Source organism: Fukomys damarensis, unplaced genomic scaffold, assembly GCF_012274545.1.
Source record: "Fukomys damarensis isolate Sample0158 unplaced genomic scaffold, DMR_v1.0_HiC HiC_scaffold_34, whole genome shotgun sequence".
NCBI lineage: Eukaryota > Metazoa > Chordata > Mammalia > Rodentia > Bathyergidae > Fukomys > Fukomys damarensis.
In genome coordinates, this window is record NW_022900946.1 from 19,021,454 (window position 1) to 19,044,731 (window position 23,278).

At 52.1% G+C, this 23,278-nt stretch overlaps 2 protein-coding genes across 6 annotated transcripts in view; one reads left to right on the plus strand and one right to left on the minus strand.

The window, feature by feature from the left end:
* Nucleotides 1-23,278, plus strand: part of LOC104876175 (coronin-7) — a 93,960-nt gene that overhangs the window by 18,277 nt on the left and 52,405 nt on the right. For all 5 annotated transcript variants that reach the window (XM_010644082.3, XM_010644086.2, XM_010644085.1 and 2 more), the window contains exons 7-9: nt 5,135-5,185; nt 12,251-12,337; nt 12,813-12,895. In XM_010644082.3, the coding sequence (XP_010642384.1) occupies nt 5,135-5,185; nt 12,251-12,337; nt 12,813-12,895 (221 nt within the window). The remainder of the gene's footprint in view (nt 1-5,134; nt 5,186-12,250; nt 12,338-12,812; nt 12,896-23,278) is intronic.
* The window catches only part of Vasn (vasorin), a 10,735-nt gene continuing 4,580 nt past the window's right edge, over nt 17,124-23,278 (minus strand). Inside the window, exon 2 of the mRNA XM_010644081.3 lies at nt 17,124-19,713. Coding sequence (XP_010642383.1) covers nt 17,692-19,704 — 2,013 coding nt within the window. The 5' untranslated portion in view covers nt 19,705-19,713 and the 3' untranslated portion in view covers nt 17,124-17,691. The remainder of the gene's footprint in view (nt 19,714-23,278) is intronic.

Here is a 23,278-nt window from a genome sequence, read left to right on the forward strand (position 1 = left end):
AAATTGTTTTAATTTACAGTTTTCTAATAATGTGATGCTGAGCATGTTTTTGTACGTTCATGTTTCATCTGTGTATGTTGAGGTGTCCCTTCAGGTTTGTTGCCCATTTTAGATTGAGTGGGTTGTCTTCTTATTGTAGAGTTAAGTACTCTTTGTATATTATAAATATTAATCCTTTATAAAATAGGTGTTTGGCATATATTTTCTCCTAGCCTGTTGGTTTCATTTTCCTTTTTTTAAACTTGTATATCTTATTTATTTCATTTAAAATTAAGGTCTTAAGGTACATCCATTTACCTACAGATGACTCAAGCTTATCCTTCTTTATGACTGAGTAGTACTCCACTGTATGTAAATACCACATTTTCTTTATCAATTATCTGTTGGTGGGTCTATGGACTGTTTTCAAGATTTAGATATTACAAAGTATGCTGCTCTAAACACAGGGGTGTGTGTGTGTGTGTGTGTGTATGTGGTATGATGCTTTTAACTCTTTTTTTTTTTGTACCAGGGATTGAACTCAGGACCTTGCACTTGTGAGGCAGACACAGTGTCACTGAGCTAAATCCCCAGCACAGTGCTTTTAATTCTTGTGGGAAGATAGCTAGGAGGGGAACAGATGGGTCAAATGGAACCTCTAGTTTTAGGTTTTTGATAAATTTCTACACTGATTTCCACAATAGTTTGCACAGTCTATACTCCCACCAACACTGGAGAAGGGTTCCTTTTTTCCCCAAGGCCTTGCCAGGATTTGTTTTTGATTGATTTCTTGATAATAGCCATTCTTTCTGGTGTGACATGGAATCTCAGTGTTGTTTTAATATCCATTTCTTGCGTGACCTGTGATGTTAAACAGTTTTTCATATGTTTATTTTGTGGTTCTACATCTTCATGTGTGTTCATGTATATTCATTTCAGATGGCTGTTTTTGGATTGTGTCTTTAATTTGGAGAATCTGATTTTTTTTTTTTTTTTTGGTACTGGGGATTGAACTCAGGTCCTTGTTTTAGTTCTTTAAATATTTTAGATGTTAGTCCTTTGAGGAGTAGCTGGTAAAAATTATTTCCTATTCTAGTGTTGTCTGTTCACTTTGCTAGTGGTTTGTTTTGCTATGTAAAAGCTTTTCAATTTGATACAAACCCAGTTATTGATTCTTTGTAATATTTTCTGTGTAATTGGAGTTTCATTCATAAAATCTTTACCTACACCTATGTCTTTAAGAGTTCTACCTATTCTATCTTCCAGCAGATTACGTGTTTTGGGCTTTTTGTTTTTGGTACAGGGGATGAACACAGGACCTTGCATTTGTGAGGCAGGCAGCGGAATCACTGAGATAAATCCCTGGCCCCTGGTTTTATTTGTTTGTTTTGGTACCGGGAATCAAACTCCGAACCTTGTGCTTGCCTTGCAAGGCAGGCAATGGCACCACTGAACTAAATCCCAGGCCCTGTTTGTTTTTTGAGGCAGGGTGTTGCTGTGTGCTTCAGGCTGGCTTTGAACTCACAGCAATCCTCCTGTCTCAGCCTCCAGAGTTCTGGGACTGCAGGCAAATGCCACCATACCCAACAGTGTTTCTGTTTTAGTATTTAGGTCTTTGATCCATTTTAATTTTAGTTTAGTGCATGGTGAGAGAAATGGGTCTAGGTTCAATTTTTGGCCTGTGGAAAGCCAGTTTCCCCAGTAGCATTTATTAAAGAGGCTGTCTTTCTTCCAGTGAATGTGTTTGACCCCTTTGTCAGAGATAAGGTAGCTGAGTATGCTCAGAGTTGTTTCTGTATCTTCTGTTCCATTCATCATTGGGTCTGGATTTTTTTTTTTTTTTTTTTTGCCAGTACCATTAAAAAATTTTTTTTATTTTGATACCAGAGATCACACTCAGGGCCTTCTGCTTTCAAGGCAAGTGTCAGCCACTGAGCTAAATCCCCAACCCCTTAGTACCATTCAATTTTTATCATAATTGCTTTGGTAGTATAATTTAAAATCAGGGATTGTGATGCCTCTTGCCTTGGCCTTGTTGCCAAGAATTGCTTTTGCTATCCTAGGTCTCTTGTGGTCCTATATGAATTGTTTTATTGTTTTCTATCTGTCTGTGAAGAATGATATTGGTATTTTAATTGGGATTGCATTAAATTTGTATAACAGTTTTGGAAGTATGGCCATTTTCACTGTATTTTTTCTGCCTATTCAAGAATGGGATATCTTTAATTTTTTCTCTTTTTAAAGTAAAGAATCATATACCATGTGTTTCTTTTGGTAAGGCTTCTTTAATATAGCAATATTTTGTTATTTATTTATTTACTTATTTTTGGTACTGGGGATTGAACTGCGGACCTTACGCTTGTGAGGCAGGTGGTGGCACCACTGAGCTAAATCCCTGGCCCTTCAGTTTTCTGATATCCTCTTCAGTCTCTTTTTTAAAAGTGTTGTAGTTTTCAAGAGGTCTTTCACTTCCTTGTCAGTTTGATTCCTACATGTTTCTTTTTTCTTGATGCTATGTGAAAGGTGTTGTTTACTTGATTTCTCTCTCAGTGAGTTTGTTATTGGTGTACAGGAATGCTATTGATTTTTGAGTGTAGACTTTGTGTCCTGTTATGCTATCGAATTTGGTTATTTATTCTAGAAGTCTTTTGGTGGAGATTTTGGGGTCTTCTATGGAGCGTATCATGTCATCCACAAATAATGACAATTTAACTTCTTCCTTTCCTATCCATATTCCTTTTATTTCTTTCTCTTATCTAATTGCTCTGGCTGCAGTTTCCAGAACTGTATTGAACAGGAGTGGTGATGGTGGACACCCTTGTCTTGTTCCAGGTTTCAGAGTGAAAGCTTTCAGTTTTTTGTCCATTTAGTATGATGTTGGCTGTTGGTTTTTCATAGATGGCTTTTATCAGATTGAGATAAATACTTTCTGTTCCAATTTCTGTTGAGTTTTTATCATGAATGTGTATTGGACTTTGTCAAGTGCTTTTTACTGTGTCTATTAAGATGATCATATGGTTTTTGTCCTTGCTTCTGTTAATGTAGAGTATTACATGACATTTTGTTTTCTTTTTCTTTTTTTGATACCGAGGATCAAACTCTGGACCTTGTGCTTGTGCTTGCAAGGCAGGCGACAGAACCACTTTGTTTTCTTGACGGTGTTTTCCATAAAGCAATTTTCAAAAAAAATGTTCCCGATGCTGGAGATCAAATCCAGGGCCTCGAGTGTGCTAGGCAAGCACTCTACCCCTGAGCTCTACACCCAGTCTACCCCCAGCCACTCAGCCCAGAATTTTCAGTTTTTTGTGGTTTTTTTTGTTTTCTTTTGTTTTGGTACTAGGATCAAACTCAGGACCTTGTGCTTGCGAGGCAGGCGGTGGAACCACTGAGCTTAATCCCTGGCCCAGAACTTTCAGTTTTAATGAAGTCCAGATTATCATATTGTAATTTCAAATTGTAATTTTTCAAAATATGAAAATAAGAACCTGTGTTGATTGAAACAAAATGGAGCTGTGCTAACATACAAAAAGAAATGCTGAGCCAGGAATGGTGGTGCACACCTATAATCCCAGCACTTGGGAAGCTGAGGCAGGAGGATCCCTTCAAATTGAGGAGAGCCTGGGCTTCATAGTGAGTTCAAGACCAGCCTGAATTACATAGTGAGACCCTGTCTCAAAAAAAAAAGAAAGAAAGAAAGGAAGGAAAATGATGATCAGCCCCTACATTCCCCATCTCTTGCACCTGGCATCAGCACATTGACCTGTGCTGGTCAAGACCTTTCTCTTTGCTCATTACACTTTCTAAACCTATAGGAACATGGTATCCAAAATAGAGATTTTGGTTTATTTTTGACCACAGTAGACTCATTGTGATATGTTATTCTACAACTTCCTTTTTGCACTTAACAATTTATTACTGCTAATTATTGCCTGGCCTATAAATAGTGTGTACAGACTCTGCCCTATTTCTTTTTAAAATTATTTAGTTATTTACTTATTTTGAGGCAGAGTCTTGCTGTGTAGTTCAGCCTGGTCTTGAACTCACTGTGTAGCCCAGGATGGCCTTTGAACTCATGGTGACCCTCCTGGATCAGCCTCTGAGTGCTGCCTCAGACTCCTGAGTGCTGGGATTACAGGTGTGTGCCACCATGTCAACTTTTATTTTTTATTCTTACTTTATTTGTTTATTTGAGACAGAGTTTCCCTCTGTATCCCATGCTGGCCTCAAACTTGCAGCAAGCCTTCCTGCCTCCCTCAGCCTCCCATGTGCTGGGATTACAGGCATGTTCCACCAGGCCTAGCTTTTTTTTTTTTTTTTTTTGAACCTTGAACTTGCTATGTAGCCCGTGCTGGTCTTGAACTTGTAATTCTCCTGCCTCAGCTTCCCAAAAGCTGGAATTATAGGTGTGCATCACCATGCCCAGTTTTCTTTCTTTTTTTGTGTGTGCTGGGATTCAAACTAGGGCCTCATACATGCCAGGCAATTGCTGTACTGCTGAGCCTGTGCACCTGTACTTTATGTAAGTATGCTTGTGTGAACAGACACACACACACAGATTACTCCACAGAAATAAAGACCTAAGTGAAGTGTGGGCATTTATTTTCTTTCTTTCTTTTTTTTTTTTTCCATCCTTGTCCTTGGCTAATCTGGATCTTTATCTGCACCAAGTGGATGGTTAGGAAGAATTAGCTCATCTTCCTGGTTAAAAGTTCTTTAAGTGCAGAAATGATGTCATCCCATGAGCCAGGCTGGGCCTAGCCCAGGACTGGACACACATGAAGCACCCTGTAGCTTCAACTTTGGTTCCAGACCTCCATTTCTGTGCTTGTAGAGGGGCCACAGTGATGGCACCCTTCCATAAGGTTGCTGGAGAGATGAGGACTGTGTATGTGATGTTCCTGGCTCATAGCAGGTGTTCAGGAAGGCGGGCTGTTGGCTCAGCATGTATTCTTCCAAGTGACTGGGCTGGAAGCTGACCTGCTCCTGCACAAGAAGGAGGAAGCAGGAACTGGGCTGGGGGAGTGCCTCCTGGTGTGTAGTGCCAGCCCTGTATACTGGGGCACCGGCTGATTGGAACCTGGGGGTGGGAGATAGGCTGACCCCCGGTAGGCTGGCTCTAACTGCATGCTCTGTTTTTTTCTCCCTGCTCTTCCAGGATAAGCAGCTGCGGATCTTTGACCCCAGAGCAAAGCCTGAGGCCTCTCAGGTGAGTCGTGTGAGTAGTGGGTGAGTGGACACCTCCATAGAATTGAGGACCCAGAGGTCACACAATTGTGGGAAAGGACAGGCTCAGGCTGCTGCTAGAATCTCTTTCTCCGGGCCAGGGATTTGGCTCAGTGGTTCCACCACCTGTCTCGCAAGTGCAAGGGCCCAAGTTTGATCCCCAGTACCCCCCCGCAAAATAAAATAGAATCTCTTTCTGGGAAATCAGTGCTGTGTCCTGAGAGGGCCTGGCTTTGGTCATAGGGTGGGGGGTAGCCAGCCTGCTATAAGCAGTCGATGAGGTATCTGTGACTTCAGGAAGATTTGGGATTCCAATTTCCTCCCCTCCTTTGAGACCTTTCCCCTGTCCCACATGCAGAGACAAGCTGCAGAGTATCCAAAAAGAACCATCTCTCCCATGCCCTAGGCATCAGAGAACCCTGGGGTGGCAAGGGCCTGCCAGGCTCACAGGACCTGGAACTGTAGTGTTTTTTATGTCTGTGCCTAGGTGCATGTGGCCATTTGAATTCCAACAGTTTTGGGACCTGGGTTCATGCAGCAAATGTGAAACCCCAGGGAGCCATTGTTGTTCCACAGAGATTTATTTTTATTTAGTTTTGCAGTACTGGGGATCTAACTCAGGACCTTGTGCTTTCAAGACAGGCACAGTGCCACTGAGCTAAATCCCTGGCCCTTCACAGAGATCTTAGGGCAGCAGCCAATGAGCTAGACACATGGGTCTTGTCCTGGTAACTGCTGGAGGCTTCTCTTGAGAGTTTCGTGCTTCTCAGAGCAACTGGCCTTGGAGCTGAGGCCTGGGTTTTGTCAGGGGGACATGTGCAGATGGCCTTAGGTAGGTTGAGTTTGTCCCAGGATTCCACCAAGGGATACAAAGGGAAGCAGGGCATGTGAAGTCCCCGAACAATTTTTTTTTTGTACCAAGGATCGAACTTGGCACCTTACGCTTCTTGTGAAGCAGACGGTAGAACTAATGAACTAAATCCCCGACCACCATGAAAGAATTTTAAGCAGTGAGTTGAATGAATTTATGCTTCTCAAAAGAACTTTCTAGGGCCTGGGATTTACTTCAGTGGTTCCACCACCTGCCTCACAAGTGTAAGATTCTGAGTTTGATCCCTGGTACGCCCTCCCCCCCCAAAAGAGCTTTCTGACTGCACATGGTGGCACATGCCTGTAATCTCAGCACTCAAGAGGTTGAGGGGGAAGGGTCACTGTGAATTTGAGGCCAGTCTTGGGCTGAAGCCCGAACTACATAGGGAGGCCCTATCTCAGAAAAAAACAAAGCAAAACAAAGCCACCCACAAAACTTTCAAGAAATCGAGGCTTCTCCCAGAGAGGTGAAGTACGAGGTCCTACTGCTGGCTGTAGGGAGTAGCCTCTCTCTCCACTACAGATAGCCCCTCTTGCCACTTCTAGTACTTGTCCTCCACCCAGGATCAAGGATAACCCTCCAGCCCAAACCTGGTAGCCTGGGAGCCCCTGTGCCCCATCCTCAGAAACCCAGTCGTGGCAGATTACAGCTTTTTGGCCAGGAAGGAAAAGTCAGTTCTGCTCTCTCTCTCGTTGAAGACGGGTGAGTAGAGCCTGGCAGAGCAATTTGGCCAGACCATGGCCATGTGTCCTGGTAATGCTGGTTGCCTGGTCCCTGGCCCTGTGGGCATTTTAGTCTCAGGTGGTGTGGGCTCAGATGGTAAGACTCACTTGGTAGCTTTCTTTGACTGACTTTCAAGCCTTGGTTTACAAAAAAAGAAGGCCAGGCATGGTGATGCCTGCCTATAATCCTAGTACTCAGGAGGCCGAGGTAGGAGGATTACTGGATGTTCAGGGGCAGCCTGGGCTGCATGGTGAGTTCAAGGCCAACCTGAACTACAAAATGAGACCCTGTTCTAAAAAAAGAAAAGAAAGACAGAGAGAGGGAGAGGGAGAGTCCTGAGCCCTCTCTGCCCAGGGTCTTGGCTAGGGTAGCACATGGGCACCTGCATTCCTGCCTGACTGGGTGCTGTGCTGGCCCAGCATCCCTCCCCAAGTGTTTTCTTCTTCCACTCCTTCCAGCCTTTCACACCACCCCCTCCGTTTCCAGCAGGGGCGGGAGGTGGTGAGGCTGAGGTGGAGCAGGAGTGGCTGCCAGCCAATGGGCTCTGTGTTCCAAAGAGTGCGGGAATCCGAGTCTGGGAAGTCCCCTGAAGGGGTTTGGGTGAGGAGACCTGGGAAGAGCGTGGGCGCCCCCCTCCCCACCGCCCTGTTGGTGCGGGGGCAGTGGGCCTGGAATGTCGCCCTCCGCACAGCCCTGCCCCCACTTCCGCCCAGGGCATCTGGCCCACACCTGGCTTCTATTAGGAAAACCACTGCTGGCGGCCAGGGTCCATATGAGCTGAGGGGCCAGTCAGGGAGAGGCCTCGTGGTAGGGTTTCTCTAAAATCCCTCTTTCTGCCTGGTCAGGGCCATGGCTGAGTGTCAGGAAGGGTGTGCTGCCCTTTGTTCCACCTTTGATCTTTTGAGTCTCACCTTACCTGAGTCCTGGATTATGACTGGAGGCTGCTTATGTAGGGGGGAGTCCTCCTGACACAGCCACCAAAGCTCAGAGAAGGGGACCTTGGGCAGTCCCCTCTTGTTCAAACCTGAGACTTGCTGTGTTATATTTGTTTACTTTTAATTTTTTTGGTACCGGAGATCGAACTCGGGTCCTTGCACTTGCGAGGAAGGCAGTGGAACCACTGAGCTAAATCCCCGGCCCAATATTTATTTACTTTTGATGGTGTTTCACTATGTTGCTCAGGTTGGCTTCAAACTTTTGATCTTCCTGCCATGGCTTTTTTGTTTTGTTTTGTTTTTTGTTTTTGGTATCAGGGATCAAACTTGGGACCTTGCTCTTGCGATGGCACCACTGAGCTAAATCCGTGGCCCAGCCTTCTTTTTTTGATGTTTTTGGTTTTTTTGGCTATTTTGAGATGGGGTCTTACTGTGAGGTTCACTATGTAGCCCAGGCTGACCTTGAACTCATGGCAGTCCTCCTGCCTCAATCTCCTGAGCCCTGGGATCACAGGCATGAGCCACCATGCCTGGCCTGTTTTAGCCTTCTGAGTAGCTGGGTAACTTCTGAGTAACTTTATTTTTAGATTGTGTTTATGACCATTCCTTATATCCTGGGCACTTAGCATGCAGGACTTTGTTGGCCCTTTGGTTCTTTCTGTTGTCCAGGCCAGTACACTAAAGGCCAGGACTTTTGTCACTGCCCCAAGGTCACACAGCACAGTGTCAGGGCCAGGCTGGAATGAGCCTCCCCAGGGCCCTCTGCTGCCCCCTTACTGAGCCAGAGCCCATTGGAGCCATATCTGTACAGGGAAGCAGCAGCCTGAGGCTGGAGGATGCTCAGGGTTGGTGTGGCCTCAGGGCCCTGGTCAGGGATGAGAAGGGGCCAGAAAGCCCTTGGACCTCTCTCTTGGGCTGGTGTCAATGCTTCCTGAACTATAGCCCTGTGACAAGGTGGGGCATGCATGAGGATGAACATCCAGGGCTCAGCACTGAGTCTGGTCCAGGATCTAGGTGTGTGTGTGGGTCTTTCACCCTAGGAAGAAGCCCAGAGCTGCCCCTAGAACCACCCTGCCCCACACAGGAAGTGTTATTATGCCACTGGGAATTGGGTGCACAGTAGCTGGGTATGCCCCCCGCTCCGGCTGGTGGTGCTTGGCTGTCACCCCTCCCATTCTCTTTCCAAGGCTAGGTAGGAGGTGGACTTTGGTCCAAGGTCTGAGAACCAGCAAGGCCCTCTTTGGGCTTCTTTCCATGAGCAGGATGCCTGTTGGCTGTGGGGACAAAGGCCATCTCCTGGCAGAACCTGCCTCTGGGAGTCAACCTGGCACCCTGACCTCCCAGTGGCTTCCCAAGGGGACTCTTAATGACAGAGCTGGGACTTTTGGGTAGCAGATGCCTGGGTTCCAGCAGCAGCCTTCCCTGTGCCTAGGAAATTGAGACTCAAGATCTGGAGGGAAGGTTTCTCTCAGAGGCTCAGGCCTTACTAAGGTGAGAAAAGAATGTTCCTTTTCTTTTTTCTTTTTTTGGTGGTACTGGAGATTGAACCCAGGGCCTTTGCACTAATCTATATACCCAACCCTTTTTAACTCTTCTTTATTTTGAGATACTATCTCACTAAGTTATTAAATTCCTGGGCTTGAACCTGCCATCCTCCTGCCTCAGCCTCCTAGAGTGAGGGGATTACAGGTGTGTGCCACCACAGCCCAGCTCCAATTTTGTAATTTGAAGTTACTCCAGTGATCTAGTATTGGAGGAGAAAGGTGCCTGCTGACCCCTCTGCTTCCTGTGGCATAGGTGTGTGCCCATAGCAGGGATTGGCTTCCCTGATGCTCTCCCTATTCTCAGAGCCTAGCAGCCCCTCCTCTGCCAAGAAGCCTGGTGCTGCCTGAGTGTAGTCTGGTCTAGAGATATTTTCTGGGGAACAGAGAACTTGTAGGAGGGCAGTGGTGCTCTGGCTCCCCAGTCCTATCTCTGCTGCCTTCTAGCTGTGATTGTGCAGATCTTCACCTCTGAGCCTCAGGTCCTTCCTCTGCAGACTGAAATAACAGACCCCAGCTCACAGGGGTGCAGCTACATTGCTAGACAACTCTAGGTGGGCACCTTCTCCTCCTTGGGTCCTGGTTTCTCTTCATGTAAACAGGAAGCCAGGAGATGTGGGCCAAGGTGCAGGCCACCCCAACCTGTGCCTCTGGGTGGAAAACGCTCAATAGCAGGCCTCATACGTCCGGCCTGCAGGCCTAACCTGGGCCTCCTTCCCTTGGCCCCGTCTGCCAGCTGGCCAGCCTCTCTGCTTCCAGTCTCTGACTTTCAGACACTAGATCTCCACCCTGTGTGGCTCATACTTGCTGCTCCTCCCATCCTTGCTCCAATGATAACTTTACATTGATTTCAGTTATGCCCCAGTTATACCATTATCAGCCTTTAAAAAAACCACGTTTGCTCCAGACACAGGCCTGAGCACTTTGTAAGTGTTAACTCCTTCTGACAGTCCTCCAAACGGGAGGGCCTTGTATAGTGCTTTTTACAGACGGGGAAACTGAGGAACAGTAGTGTTGCATAACTCATCCTGGGACAGGGGACTCGGGCAGGGCTGGGCTTTTGGCTCAGAGCTTGCTTCCTTGACCTTTACTTCCCTCCACAGTGGCATGCATGTACAGTAATGTGTAACAGTGTAGTTACTCCATTCTGGTCCAACTCGCCTCCCTAATGTGTATATTCCATGGCTTGGGGACCTTATTTGTTTGGCTCACCATATCTTCTAGTTCCTAATACAGTATGCAGCTTGAATATTTATATTATAAAAGAAAAAATGAGGCCCGGTGTGGCGGCGCACGCCTGTAATCCCAGCACTCGGGAGGCTGAGGCAGGAGGATCGCTGTGAATTCAAGACCAGCCTGGGCTACCTAGTGAGTTCCAGGTGAGTCTCAACTACATAGTGAGACGTTGTCTCAAAAAACCAAAAAAAAAAAAGAAAAAATGAGTTAGCAACCCTGCTTCACCTACCTTTTGTTTTTTTTGTTTCTTTGTTTGTTTTGGTTTTTTGAGACAGGGTCTCACTATGTAGTTGAGACTCACCTGGAACTCACTAGGTAGCCCAGGCTGGTCTTGAATTCACAGCGATCCTCCGGCCTCAGCCTCCCGAGTGCTGGGATTACAGGCGTGCGCCACCATGCCTGGTTTCACCTACCTTCTTGATCCTCTGAGAACTATCCAGCCCCTCTGCCAACGCCTGGCACAGTCCTTGGCTTGGGAGGCTTCCCATGTTTGTTGAGTGAATGAATGATATGCAGACCAGTGGGGAACCATCTGGTTTGCTGCTTACACAAAGGATATTTGGACACTGAGAAGATAGGAGCCCAAGTGACACTTTGACTCACTTGGGGTTGTCAAGGGCAGGGCTGGGTAGTGCCTGACCCTTGTCCTGTCTCCCCCACCAACCCCTCTTACATGGAGAGCCATATGCATCCCTGATTCTCAGGCTCTAGTCTTGACTTCCTGTGTTGCTCTGGCTGGGTGGGAAGTGAGCAGTGAGAAAAAATCCCCTTGAGTGACATGATGCGGAGCATTTCCAGTGCTCTCCCACGCTGGGGTCGGCCTCTGCGGGCTGGGGAGGGGGCCCTGGGCCAGCTCTTTGAGGCTGCTTCCCTCCCTCATTCATTCCCAAGATCGTGGGAAGCTTGGAGGAGGCCGGCCACACTTGGGGTGAGCTATTTTTGGTAACAGGGTCCTTGTCTCAGGCTCCAAGGGCCAGGGTGACTGGGAGGGAGTTGTTTGCATTTCCTCTGGCCCCCTTGGCTTCCCCTGCCAGGGCCCAAAGGGACAGGGCCGCCTGCCCAGGATGTGAACTTCCCTCCTTCCTGAGGGCCACGAGCCTTTCTTTAGGCAGTTCCAGTACCTCAGGAGGCCACAGGGGCCACCACTCCGCCATCTCTGGGATGTTCCCTGGAGCTTGGCCCCAGCCCCTCCCTCTGGCCCACTGGCAGCATCAGGAGGCAGTGGTAATCCTCCTAATCCAGTGATTTGCATGGTGCTTTAGCCAAGGCCCGGTTTTTCTCCCATTTCATCCATGCAACAGCCCCCAGGAGTAGGCACCATGAGCCCTGTTTGTAGGCAAGAGGAATGAGGTTCTTGGAGGTGTGGGCCCTCCAGGGTCATACAGGTCTTGGGTGTAGGGCCACAGCCAGAACACAGGAATGAGGACCTCAACTGAGAGCTACTGCCTTTTGGCCTCAGTGAGCATGGCTGTACTGGCAGACTTCTCAGGAGGACAGACCCTGAGACCAAGCCTGGTGGCCAGGGTGGGCTTTGGATGCAGACCTGCCTTCATGGTGATGGCATGGTCATCCTGTCTGTTCATATCCTGGCCAGCCATAGGGGTTTCTTAGGGGAAGTTGATCTGACCCCTCTTGCCATCTGTGGATGCTCAGGTCGGTGCCCCTGGCTCCAGCCCACTATGGGGGGCCTTAATGCCCAATAGGGGACCTGGTGGCTTAGCACTATCTCTTGCCTTCTGCAGAGCATCCAAGCCCACACAAACAGCAAGGATAGCCGGCTGGCTTGGACAGGCTCCCAGGAGCACCTTGTGTCCACTGGATTCAACCAGGTAAGGGTTCCTCTTGCCTGAGGAAGGTACCACCAGATGGAGACATGTCTAGCTCCTGCCCCAAGAAGGTGCAGTGAAGCCATCAGGAGGTGGGGAGCTACTGGCCAGTTTCAGGCCTATCCATATACGGCCTGGCTGGCCTGGCTGTGGAGCTGGGTCTCAGAACCCCAGGGGACTGATGGCTGTGGAAAACTGGCAGATTCCATTTGCAATAGCTAAGCCTGACCTTGAGAGCTGTGGTGGCCCTATAGGGACCAAGTCCAAGAAGGGAGCTGCCCCTTGTCCCTTGTCACCTAAGAGTTCTTAAAGGGGCAGGACATGAATATCCAAATTTTCCCTCCCTGGCTTTGACTCCCGACTTCTCTGGGCAGGTGCCCTATACTAGGCTGCACCCTCAGGTGCTGAGTTCCTGGAACTCCTGGGGTGGGGCTGAGGGCCAGGTTCCTCTGACCCTCTCTCTGGTCCCTCCCTACAGATGCGTGATCGAGAAGTGAAACTCTGGGACACTCGACTTTTCTCCAGTGCCCTGGCCTCCCTCACCCTGGACACCTCATCTGGGTAGGCCATGTGACATGCTGGGGTTGGGGGCTGTGTCCCCAGGGCTTGGATAGTGCTGTGGATAAGGGCTCCTGACCCAGCCTGTCAGTGTGGAGTGCTGGTCACCTGAGTGTACAGGTACCTGAGCTGGGCTGCAAGGTCTCTGCAAAAGAAATCTGGCATTGTGGAGCTGGCCATGGTGGCCCATTCCTGTAATCCCAGCACTTGGGATTCTGAGGAAAGGGAATCCCTGAGTTTGAGAACTGATGGACTGCACAGTGAGTTTGAGGCTGGCCTGGACTTTGGCCTTTAAGAGCTCCAGCCCTTACCAGCAGGAATAGCTGAGTGGGTGGGTGTGTCCTACCCTCTCACCTTCAACCCCTCAACCAAGGGGCTGCTTTCATGGCTTGGGGGCTGTGACCTGCATTTGTGACATTGATGAAGCACAGGAACATGCTTGGTTTTGCTGTGGGTGTTTCCATGGGCCTCAGGATCTAGACAGGCCTGAGGCAATGATGGGAGGTGGACATGGAGTGACACTGGGACAGATGGGCAGGTTTGGGAGGTGGACCTGGACTCCACCAGGGTTTGTGAGGCTCACTCAGTAACTGCCACATGGCTGTCCCTGGTTTGTCCCCATATGGAGTTGGTGCCTAGGCAGCATGGGAGGTCCAGGGTGTCTCATCCTTTTAACACAGGCTGCCGTGTCATTGCCTACCTGAGCAGCTTTGTGCAGAGATGGCCTTGGTCTACAGTGGCTTTAGAGCCAGCCACCAGCAGGCTCGTGGAAGACACTTACAAGGGACCAGTCCATTTGGTCCACACAACTACTCACATTACAGCTGAGGAAACTGAGGCTCAGGGAGGTTCAGAGACTTAGCCAGGCCATCTGTAGGGAAGGAGGCAGGGACTTGGTCCCTGTTCTGGTGCCTCGGCCCGTCTCAGCAGTCTGGCGATCCATCTGTAGGGAAGGAGGCAGGGACTTGGTCCCTGTTCTGGTGCCTCGGCCCGTCTCAGCAGTGACTCACAGATTGTCTGGCGAGGGCTCTCTCAGGCAGAGGGATTAGGGAATGCTGGAGCCAGCATGGCTAGCTCACCCAGTGCCGTCTTTCCTGCGTTTCACAACTGAGGAAACTGAGTCATAGGGGGGCAGGGAACATCCCAAGTCCCAGGAGTAGCAAGGGGAGTGTATCTGGAGACAAGGAGGACTGTAGGGTGCCAGTAAGATACCCTGCTCATAGGTTCTCTGGCTGAGAGCCCCCCAGAGTGGGGAAATGGTTACGGGGACAGAACCCTCCATCCCCTACTCTAAGACCCAAGGAGGATGTCAGTGAGGTAGTTTTACAGATGAGGAAGGCAAGACTGAGTGGCATGCAGGGCCTTTCCTGAAACCACTCAGCAGGTAAGAGAAAAGGTTGCTGTCAGCCTTCTGGACTCTGGATCTGGGGAGTTAGGAAAGGAGTCGGCTGGGGCCCCCCTGCCTTGGAGGAATCAGAGCAGTCTAGAGCCCCACAGCAAAGGTGCTCTGTGCCCAGGGACCTGGCATCAGCAGTCAGTACTCTTCCTCCCACCACTTCCTGCCTTCCAAGCTTCACCTTTGGTTATGGGTCCCTCCCCACTGCCCAGCCCCTGAGTGGCCCCCGGAATAGTTAATGATGCCCAGACCCCACGGTGCCACTGGCCAGGCTGACTCTGTAATTACAGCGGTTAAGAATAGCCTCGAAGGACTGCCCAGGGACCTGGCATCAGCAGTCAGTACTCTTCCTCCCACCACTTCCTGCCTTCCAAGCTTCACCTTTGGTTATGGGTCCCTCCCCACTGCCCAGCCCCTGAGTGGCCCCCGGAATAGTTAATGATGCCCAGACCCCACGGTGCCACTGGCCAGGCTGACTCTGTAATTACAGCGGTTAAGAATAGCCTCGAAGGACCAGGGAGGACTGGAGTTGCTCAAATCACTCCCAGCTGGGTGCAGTTCAGTGTCCCGCCCCACCATCTCCCAGCCCTGATCCCTTACCCCAGCAGGCTGGCACCCTTGGAAAAGGACCTGGGACTCTCCAACCTCCGTGAAGTTGATGGAGGCCAAGAATGCGTGCCAGCCTCCAGGCTCTTCTGAGAGGTGATGGGTCTCTTTCCCTCCCAGGCGCTCTGCAAGCAGAGTCCCCACAGACGGAAGACAGAAAGTGCACGGGGCGTCAGCTGTGGGCACAGCCTCGGGGAAGGTTGGCATCTGTGTCTGTTCAGCTGCCTGTAATTGTTCCATTTTACAGATTTTTCCACCTTGGTTTGGGCAGAACAGTGTGTGCTCTTAAGAACTGTAGGGGCCAGGGGTCAGGCACATGCCCTGTCCCCCTCCTCATTCATCCCAGAGGCTGCCGTTGTGGTGCCCATCTCCTTCCTCACCACCGTTTGTGCAGTGTCTACAGGGAAGTGTGGCACAGTGAGCAGAGTAGGAGACTGGGAACCAAGCCGTCCTACTCGTCCTTAGAAGGTTGCCTAGCGCTTTGTGTGTGCCAGACCCCGTGCATGGCACAGGGTGGAGATGCGGGGATGAGAGGGACTGGTGGAGCCTTATGCTCTGGTCCAGGAGAGATGGGTATGAACTGAGAGGGGGAAATTGTATGCCACACTCCCTCCTTCATGGCTGGTTGCCCCACATCAGCCGCGAGCGGATGTTGGGATCTGGGCAAGCTCCTGTCCCACCTTTCTGCGGTGCCACTCTTCCTCTGTGCAGGGGCTTGTTGGGAGAGGGAGGACTGCTTGTGCAGCACGCATGGCACAGGCCTGTGGCAGTCAGAATCCAGTGATGGGGGTGAGCACATTCCCACATCTGCCTCTGGTCCCTGGCCTGAAACCGGTGGATGAACCTGGGTAGGGGCTGCATTTTGGCTTAGTGCCCATTTGGGGATGGAACACTCTGAAAACTGCTCCCGGAAGGCCCCTTTCCCTGAGTCTCCTGCCACCCAACCAGGTTTGCCTTGTAGCAAAAACATTTACTCAGCAGCCACTGTATCTGCAGCAGCCACAGACCCACAAAGGCCCCTTTGACAGGGTTGGTGGGGAAGGGGGAGGCCTCCTCACGGGCACTGCCCTAATAGGACACAGGCCTACAGGAAACCCACCTGGGCTGCCGCTGCCCCCACCACTTCAGGAAGAAGAGGCCCCACCCAGGCCCACTGCCACCACCCACTGCCCGCATGACCTGCCGCCCACTGCCTCCCTCATTGTGCCAGAGCCCTCAGCAGCCACTAATTGAATCCAGATCCTCGCGTGGCTGGGCCTGACTCGGTGCTGACATCAACACCCTGAGCCGCAGGGCGTGCTCCCTGGGCCTGGCTGGGCAGCCTCCTTCCCATCAGGGATGAGGCTGCGGGCCAGGGTGCTGACCCACAGGACACTGGCTTGGGGCCTCTGAAAGTCCAGCTCCATTGAGCCAGAGCTGTGACCCCTCTCACCCTCGGGAGGATAACAGGAAAAGGTGCTTATATGTTACTGCCCCCAAGATCCCTGCACCCAGTCCAGGTCACTGCTACTCTCCACATACCTGCCTGTCACACCTCAACCTTCAGCTCTCCTGAAAAACACCCCTATGGGTTCTGGAGCATCTGAGCACATCCCCAGTACAGGGGTAGAGAACCATGGGGCCACCAAGCCTGGTTCCATCTGCAGGCCAGACTTGGCCTTCTGGCCCGGCCCGAAGCCTGCCACTAACAGCTCTGGCTCATCCCTCCCCTCCCCACCAATTAGTGATGGATACACGCTTCCCCCCAACCAGGGCCCTTCTTCACAGATGGCGAAATGGGACGTCCTAGCTGAGACATGGCCAGGGGACAGTGAGACAGCAGGGAGGAGCTAGGGCCAAGCTCACTACCTGGCTAGCCTAGGACTTGCTAGAAGGCTCTGGAGGCCACCTGGCTCTAGAATTAGCTGTGAGGCCCAAGAATGAGTCAGCTGAAGGGAGCCTCCTCCCCAGAGGGAAGCAGGTGGTAAAGTGACCTGCTCGAGGAGGGCATGACCTCTCTAGGGATCGCTCTGTGCTCCTTATATGCTATATACTTCTCCCAGCCTAACACAGGCACTGTGACTCCAGTTAGCAGAAGGCAGGAAGCAGCAATTCCAGGCCCAGGCCCGGTGCCTATGAGGGAGAGGTGCCTCACCACAGCTGCCCACAGAGGGCTGGCCCTCTACACCCTCCTGCACCCATTCCATTACCCTGGGCCAACCCCAAGAAACACTCGTGTCTTTTATCTTTTATTTTCTTACAAAAAACCTTCATATCATCGTTTATCTTAAAAAATCAAAGTCCTTGTCACTGAGTTTGAAAAACATTTTCCCAGCATAAACGGGAAAGGATCTCATAAATATACTTTTAAAACTAAAACAGAAGCAAATCCACACGTTCCCATGGCACCTTCCTTTCCAGTTTCCCATGTTCCTGTGCTTCTGGGGCAAGGCTTGAGCTACAGGGCTGTCCTCACCTGCTCCTTCTAGGGGCTTCCTTCACTGGCCCCAGGTCTTTGGGCTGGGGCCCTGGCCTGTGTTACCAGCACACGGCAGGGCCACCAGACTCCGGATTGCACACTGCAGAATTGGCAGACACTGACCTCTCAGACTCTCAGGCCGGTGGCTGTTAGAGCTCATCACCTGGGTTGCCCTAGCTCACAGATGAGACCAGGGCCCAGAGAGGGACAGGTTCTGGCTGTGGTCACAGAGCCCCACCCTGCATGTGTCCCTGTGGTATGCACTGAGAACTTCCTTGTGTGGCAGCAGAGGGTGGTGGCTGAGAGCCTGGCCCTCTAGCTATTCCATCTCTCTCAGGCTTAGATGTAGGGCTTAGCAGGGAGGGCACCCTGGAGGCCGGGTCCTTGGTAGCCCATGAGTGGCACTTCGTACTCAGGCCCATCTGGCTGGGCTTCCATACCCCCCTCAGTTGCCTTGGGGCCTGGCTCCAAGGGGGTCTTCACCCCCTCTAGCTCCAGGGGTCCAGCCCCTGGTCCTACCTGCCCTTTGCCCTGAGCCACAGCTGCTGCCCGCCCCCGCCGTACACAGTAGGCTGCCCCCATGGCAGCCAGGGCAGCCAGGAGCACAGCAGCCAGGGCAGGGGCAATGAGGAGTGGCAGATTGCCTTCTTGGGCCTGGGTGACTGGGGCGTGGTTAGAGAGGACAGCTGGGGGTGTTTGGGCCTCTCCGCAGGCCTCCTCACCCTCGGGCACCCGTCCAATGCCCAAGGGCATAACACAGATGGAATAGGTAGAGTTGGGCTTCAGCTGGGTGACTGTGTACTCTGCAAGGGAGGCCGGCAGCCGCAGGGTCACCAGCCGCTTGTCAGGGCCTGACAGGTTGCGGTAGGTGAGGCGGAGACTCCTGAGTTGCACAGCACTGCTCTGAAGGTAGCGCTGCAGCCCCACATGCAGGGAGGTAGGACTCACTGGCTCGATGCCAAGGGGCAGAGGCTGGGGGGGTCCTGGTGTATCTGGTGTGGGGCTGGGCCATATTCCCTGCCCCACACTGCTCTCACAGTATAGGCCTATGAAGCCCTCAGGGCAAAGGCACTCTAGGTGGTGCCTCACCCCCAGGCGGCAAGTGCCTCCATTGAGGCAGGTGGAAACCGGGCAGTCCTGAGGCCAGAGAGCAGGGCCCATAGTTGGTAGGGCAGTAGATGGTGGACTGGGGGCCTCAGTGGCTGGCTCCGTGGGGCTCAGCCACGTGGGAGCTGAGCTGGAAGGCAAGAGTGTGGGCTCCTCCACCTTGGGCCTGGTGGTGGGCACTATGGGTGTGGTGGTGGTGGCTGGGCAGCCAAAGTCGGCATAGTCAAGCTCCAACAGCAGTCGGCCAGCATTCTTTGGTGGGAAGTGGCAGCGTGTCTCCTCAGGGCTGGCCAGTGTGATATGGCTCTCACGTACCCAGGGTCCAAACCAGCTCAAGGGGCACACACAGTTGAAGGGGTTGCGGGCAGCCGTCAGGAGCCTCAGGCGGGGGAAAAGGCCTGAGAGGTCACTGGGCAGGGCCTGCAAACTCAGGTTGCTCAGGTCCAGCTCCTGCAGAGTAGCTAAGCCAGCCAGGTCCTGAGGCCGCAGCTGGGCAATGCGGGTGTTGCCAGCCAGTCGCAGACGTGTCAGGCTCTGCAGGCTTTGTATCACAGGGGGCACACGCTCCAGCTGGTTGTCGGACACATCTAGATCATGGAGGTTGCGCAGGCGAGCAAAGAGCCCATCATCTAACTGCCGCAAACCCAGACCAGCCAGCCTCAGGGCCTCCAGATTGGTGGTGTCCAAGATGCCGGGCTCCAGGGCTGGGAGGCTGTTGTGGCTGAGGTCAAGCAGCAGCAGGCGGGGCAGGCGCAGTGGTGGCAGCACCCGCAGCTCATTGTCCTGCAACTTGAGTTCCAGGAGGCGGTCGAGGGCATCAAAAGCACCTGGCTGAATATGGCGGATGCGGTTCTTTCCCAGGTAGAGGCGCTCAAGGCGCTGCAGGCCACGGAAGGTCTCATTGGTAATCTCATGAAGCTTATTGGCAGTCAGGTCCAGGTTGCTGAGATTGACAAGTGGCTGGAAGATACCACTGGGCAGGCTAGTGATCTGGTTCTGTGACAGATCCAGGAGCTGCAAGCCCAGCAGACTGGCAAAGCTGCCCACATCCAGTGTGGTGATGCCATTCTCAAAGACATACAGGCCTGCGGTGTCAGGTGGCACATCTTGGGGCAGTGTGGTCCCCTGGCGGGCAGTGCAGAAGACCGTCTGTGGCTGGTTGCACTGGCAGCCAGAAGGGCAGCCCTGTATCCTGGACCCCAAGATCAGCAACAGGAGTGACAGCAGGGGACTCCTGGAGCACATGTTCTGTTCCTGGGAGCAGAGAAGCCTGAGTCAGAGATCAGAAAGCAGCCATGCCAGGGAAGGTCACAGGGAATTCTTCAGTCTCTGCCCCCAAATGCAGAACTCAGCTGTTATTAGTCAGGTCCCCGGGGTCCCCAGCCCAAATTCTTAGCCCAGCCCTGTCATGCCCTCGCCACATGACCTTAGAATGTTGGCTATCATGAGTACCCAGTGAGGTGATCACACAGAGGCTAGCACAAGAACTGACAACCACTGAGCACTCAGTGGCCATGGATTGCTTCTTCCTCCTAACCCTCAGGCCCTCCTGCCTCTGCCTAGCCAAGTCCTCTGGCTGCCTGTGGTAGACAGGGAAGAAGGGAGAATTGTGGGTCCTGGAGTAGCAGCCCCTCCCTGTAGTGTCTGGGAGAAATGGATGGGCAAGAGGCCCGGTGCGTAAGCAGAGAAGCTGGCTGGCCCTGGCTCTGGCCCCGGCCCCCATACCACACTCTGTATCCCTCCTCCTTGCAGTGAGGAGAGACCACAGTGGGAAGACTTCACATGGAAACTATGGGATCGGTGTTTTTCCACTTGTGCAGTCAGACCTGCCCAGGATGGGGGCTGCAGGCTGCCAGGATGTGGCCAGCAGGATGGTTTTTGGAGGAGGAGTGGAGGCTGGCTATAGCCCTTGGCAGGTATCCCTTGTCTTGGGCTGGGGTGGAGTAGGGAGGCAGGAAGTCCATCTCTTCAGATCTACCCACCTCCAGAACATGATGACTAAACTAGAGGTGAGGGGTCCCGGGGGCAGTGCCAAGCAGGATGAGTGACACAGACACACTCCCCTCACAGTTCTTGGGGTCTCTTCTGGGCCGGGCACCGAGAGAGAAGAGCAGCAGCTGTCCCCTCACCAGACAGTGGCCAGTGCTTCCCATGTGCCAGGACCCCTTCTGCATGCAGCCACCTCTGCTTCCCTAGTAGTATCAAGGAGAAGCTTCTCTTTGCGCTGCTGGCTAACAGAGGAAAGGGGCCCTTGGAGGTACCAGGAAGTCTGAGCTGTAGCCTAGGGCCTGACCCTGGGAAGGGTTCCCACATTTCAACAACCTGGCAAGGCTGGGGGCTCCCACTGGAACTGCCTAAGGCAAGATGAGTCCAGCTTCCTCCACACCCCACTTAGGCTCTTAGGAGAGCCGGGGGCTACCCAGCCACAACTGTTACCCTGGGTGATCTCAGAGGTCCCTAAGCAGGATATTAGCCTGTCCCCAAGTGGCAGTCCTGCCCAGTGGCCTGTATCCCATCCCCCTCCAGGTGCCTGCTGCTCACACAAGGGCCTTTTGTGCTAGAGTCTGGACCTTCCCTTCCCCCATGAGGCCAAGGAAGGTAACCTGACCCCCACCCAGCTTGACTCTGTCTGCCCCACCATACTGGGCCTGAGGGAAGGGCCCCATCCATGAGCTTCCCCTTCCCCAGGTGAATGGGACCCTGGCATATAAAGAGGAGCAAGGGTCCCAGGACACAGGAGTCAAGTCCTTGGCTTCATTGGCTAGCTCTAGGTGAAGGGAGAGGTCTTGTCACTTCTGTGGGCCCTGTCTACCTGCAGTGTCCCTGCCAGAGAAGTTATTCTCTTCCAGGAGTCTCCAGCCTACAGCCCGTCACTCATTAACAATGATGAACATCCTCCAGAGGCCATCCAAGGAAGCCTTCCTGACCCATCAAGTGCCCTCCATAGCAAGCACTCTAGGAGCCTGCCCATGCTGACACTGCCCTGCCTGCCTCTGCCGTGATCTCCAGAGCCCTGGTAATATCTCTCTGCTGAATAAACTGCCTGGCAGGGCCTTGCCCTAAGCCTCAGAGGAAGCAGGTACCCAAAGGAGGCCTCCAGTGTCCCTGAGCCTGTTGGCACCGTACCACAGGAGCTCTGCATCTAATGACCTAAGGCCTGTGTGTTGCACTTCCAACTCCCCTCTCCACTAGCTCCACCCTCACTGACTCAGGTGACCCACGCCCACCTCATGTCCATGTGAGGAGAGAGGTCCCTTCCCCTGAATCAGGCCTCCCAGCATTGCCCGGCAGAGCTCAGGCAGAAGGGACCCTACATATAGCCAGCCTGGCCACACTGCTTTCAGATCCCTGTGGGTCTCATATAAGGTCAAGGTTAAGAGTTCTCACTCCAAGCAGACAGCCCCATGCTCAGAGGTACACAACTAGTGAGGCCACAAATGGCAGCTTGACTTTGAGCTTTTCAATTTCACTTTTGTCCTGAACTGCTCCAGGCTGTGAAGGGAGGATGCATGTGGAGCACCTAGTGCTGAGTGTCCAAGCTGGCCCCCAAGGGCTTGGAGCACATGCTAAGGAGGTGCTCCCCAATCTGTTCTGAGGAGGGGGGCCAGCTGTGGGCTCTAAGCTTCCTAATCAGTTAGGCTTTTAATCAGCAATCATTGAAGAGGCAGGGAGGGAGAGACACTGTGGGTCTGCTGCCCACAGTATGGCCACCTGGTTGGCAGGTAACAAGCTGTGGAATGCACATCTGAGCTGGTAGGGAAAGGGAGCGGTGTCACGACAGAAGGGACCAGGTCCTGGGCTAAGACTTGCTTCCCATTCCTCTGGATGCAGAGCTGAGCTCCTTTGCCTGACCTCTGCCTCAACCTGACCCAGTAAGGAGACTGAGGTAGTAGTAGGTGCTGGGACAGTTCGCAAGCTGCAGTCTAGTGGCTGAGGGGCTCCACCATGGGTTTCCTGACACAGATTGAGTAGTCCCAGGAGGGAACCTGAGAGGAGAAAGAATGATATTAGAAGAGATGCAACAGAATTTAGAGCACTGAGTTCAAGCCTTTCTCCACTGTGGTCATCAGTCACTTAACTACAGAGCTGGCATACGCAGCTCTGCACCACCACCACTCCCATCCTGAGTTGTTTTGTTTTATTCTGTTTCTGAACAGGCAGGTTTGTTTTGTTTGTTTGTTTGTTTTTGGTACCAGGGATTGAACTCGGGTCCTTGCACTTGCAGGGCAGGTGCCAGAACCACTGAACTAAATCCCTGGCCCTGTTTTGTTTGTTTTTAACAAGTTCTGCCGTCTGGGTTTGGGTGCATGCCTGGCCTGTGCAAATGGGAGTGGGGTAGGGGTGTCTTGTGGGGGTGACCGCTGTTTAGGCTATCCTGTGAGTAAAGCATCTCCGAAAGGAGCAGAGCCTGTGCTTTGATATCAGATCCACTGAGCTGCAGCAGGGACAGGAGACCTTTTCCACTGCAAAGGGTGTGGGGAGTATCCTGGAGTAGCGCTGGGCTTTAAGGGGATAGGGGTGGAAGGAGAACAGCCAGGCCCAGGGCCTCCTGCCTCCCCCTGACTCTTTTGTCCATAGTGTTGTGTACAGAGGCTGGATGCAGAGGCCTAGGCTTTGTAGCATCCAGGAGCCAGGATGGATGTCCAGGTTTGACTCTCAGTGTTCTCAACTGCTACAGGACATCCTGACACAAATCCACCTCAGACCCTTATCAGTCATAGCACCTGCTTTTCAGGAGGATTCAGTATGTGTGTGTGTGTGTGTGTGTGTGTGTGTGTGTGTGTGTGTGTACGTACACACACACACTTTTTTTTTTTTT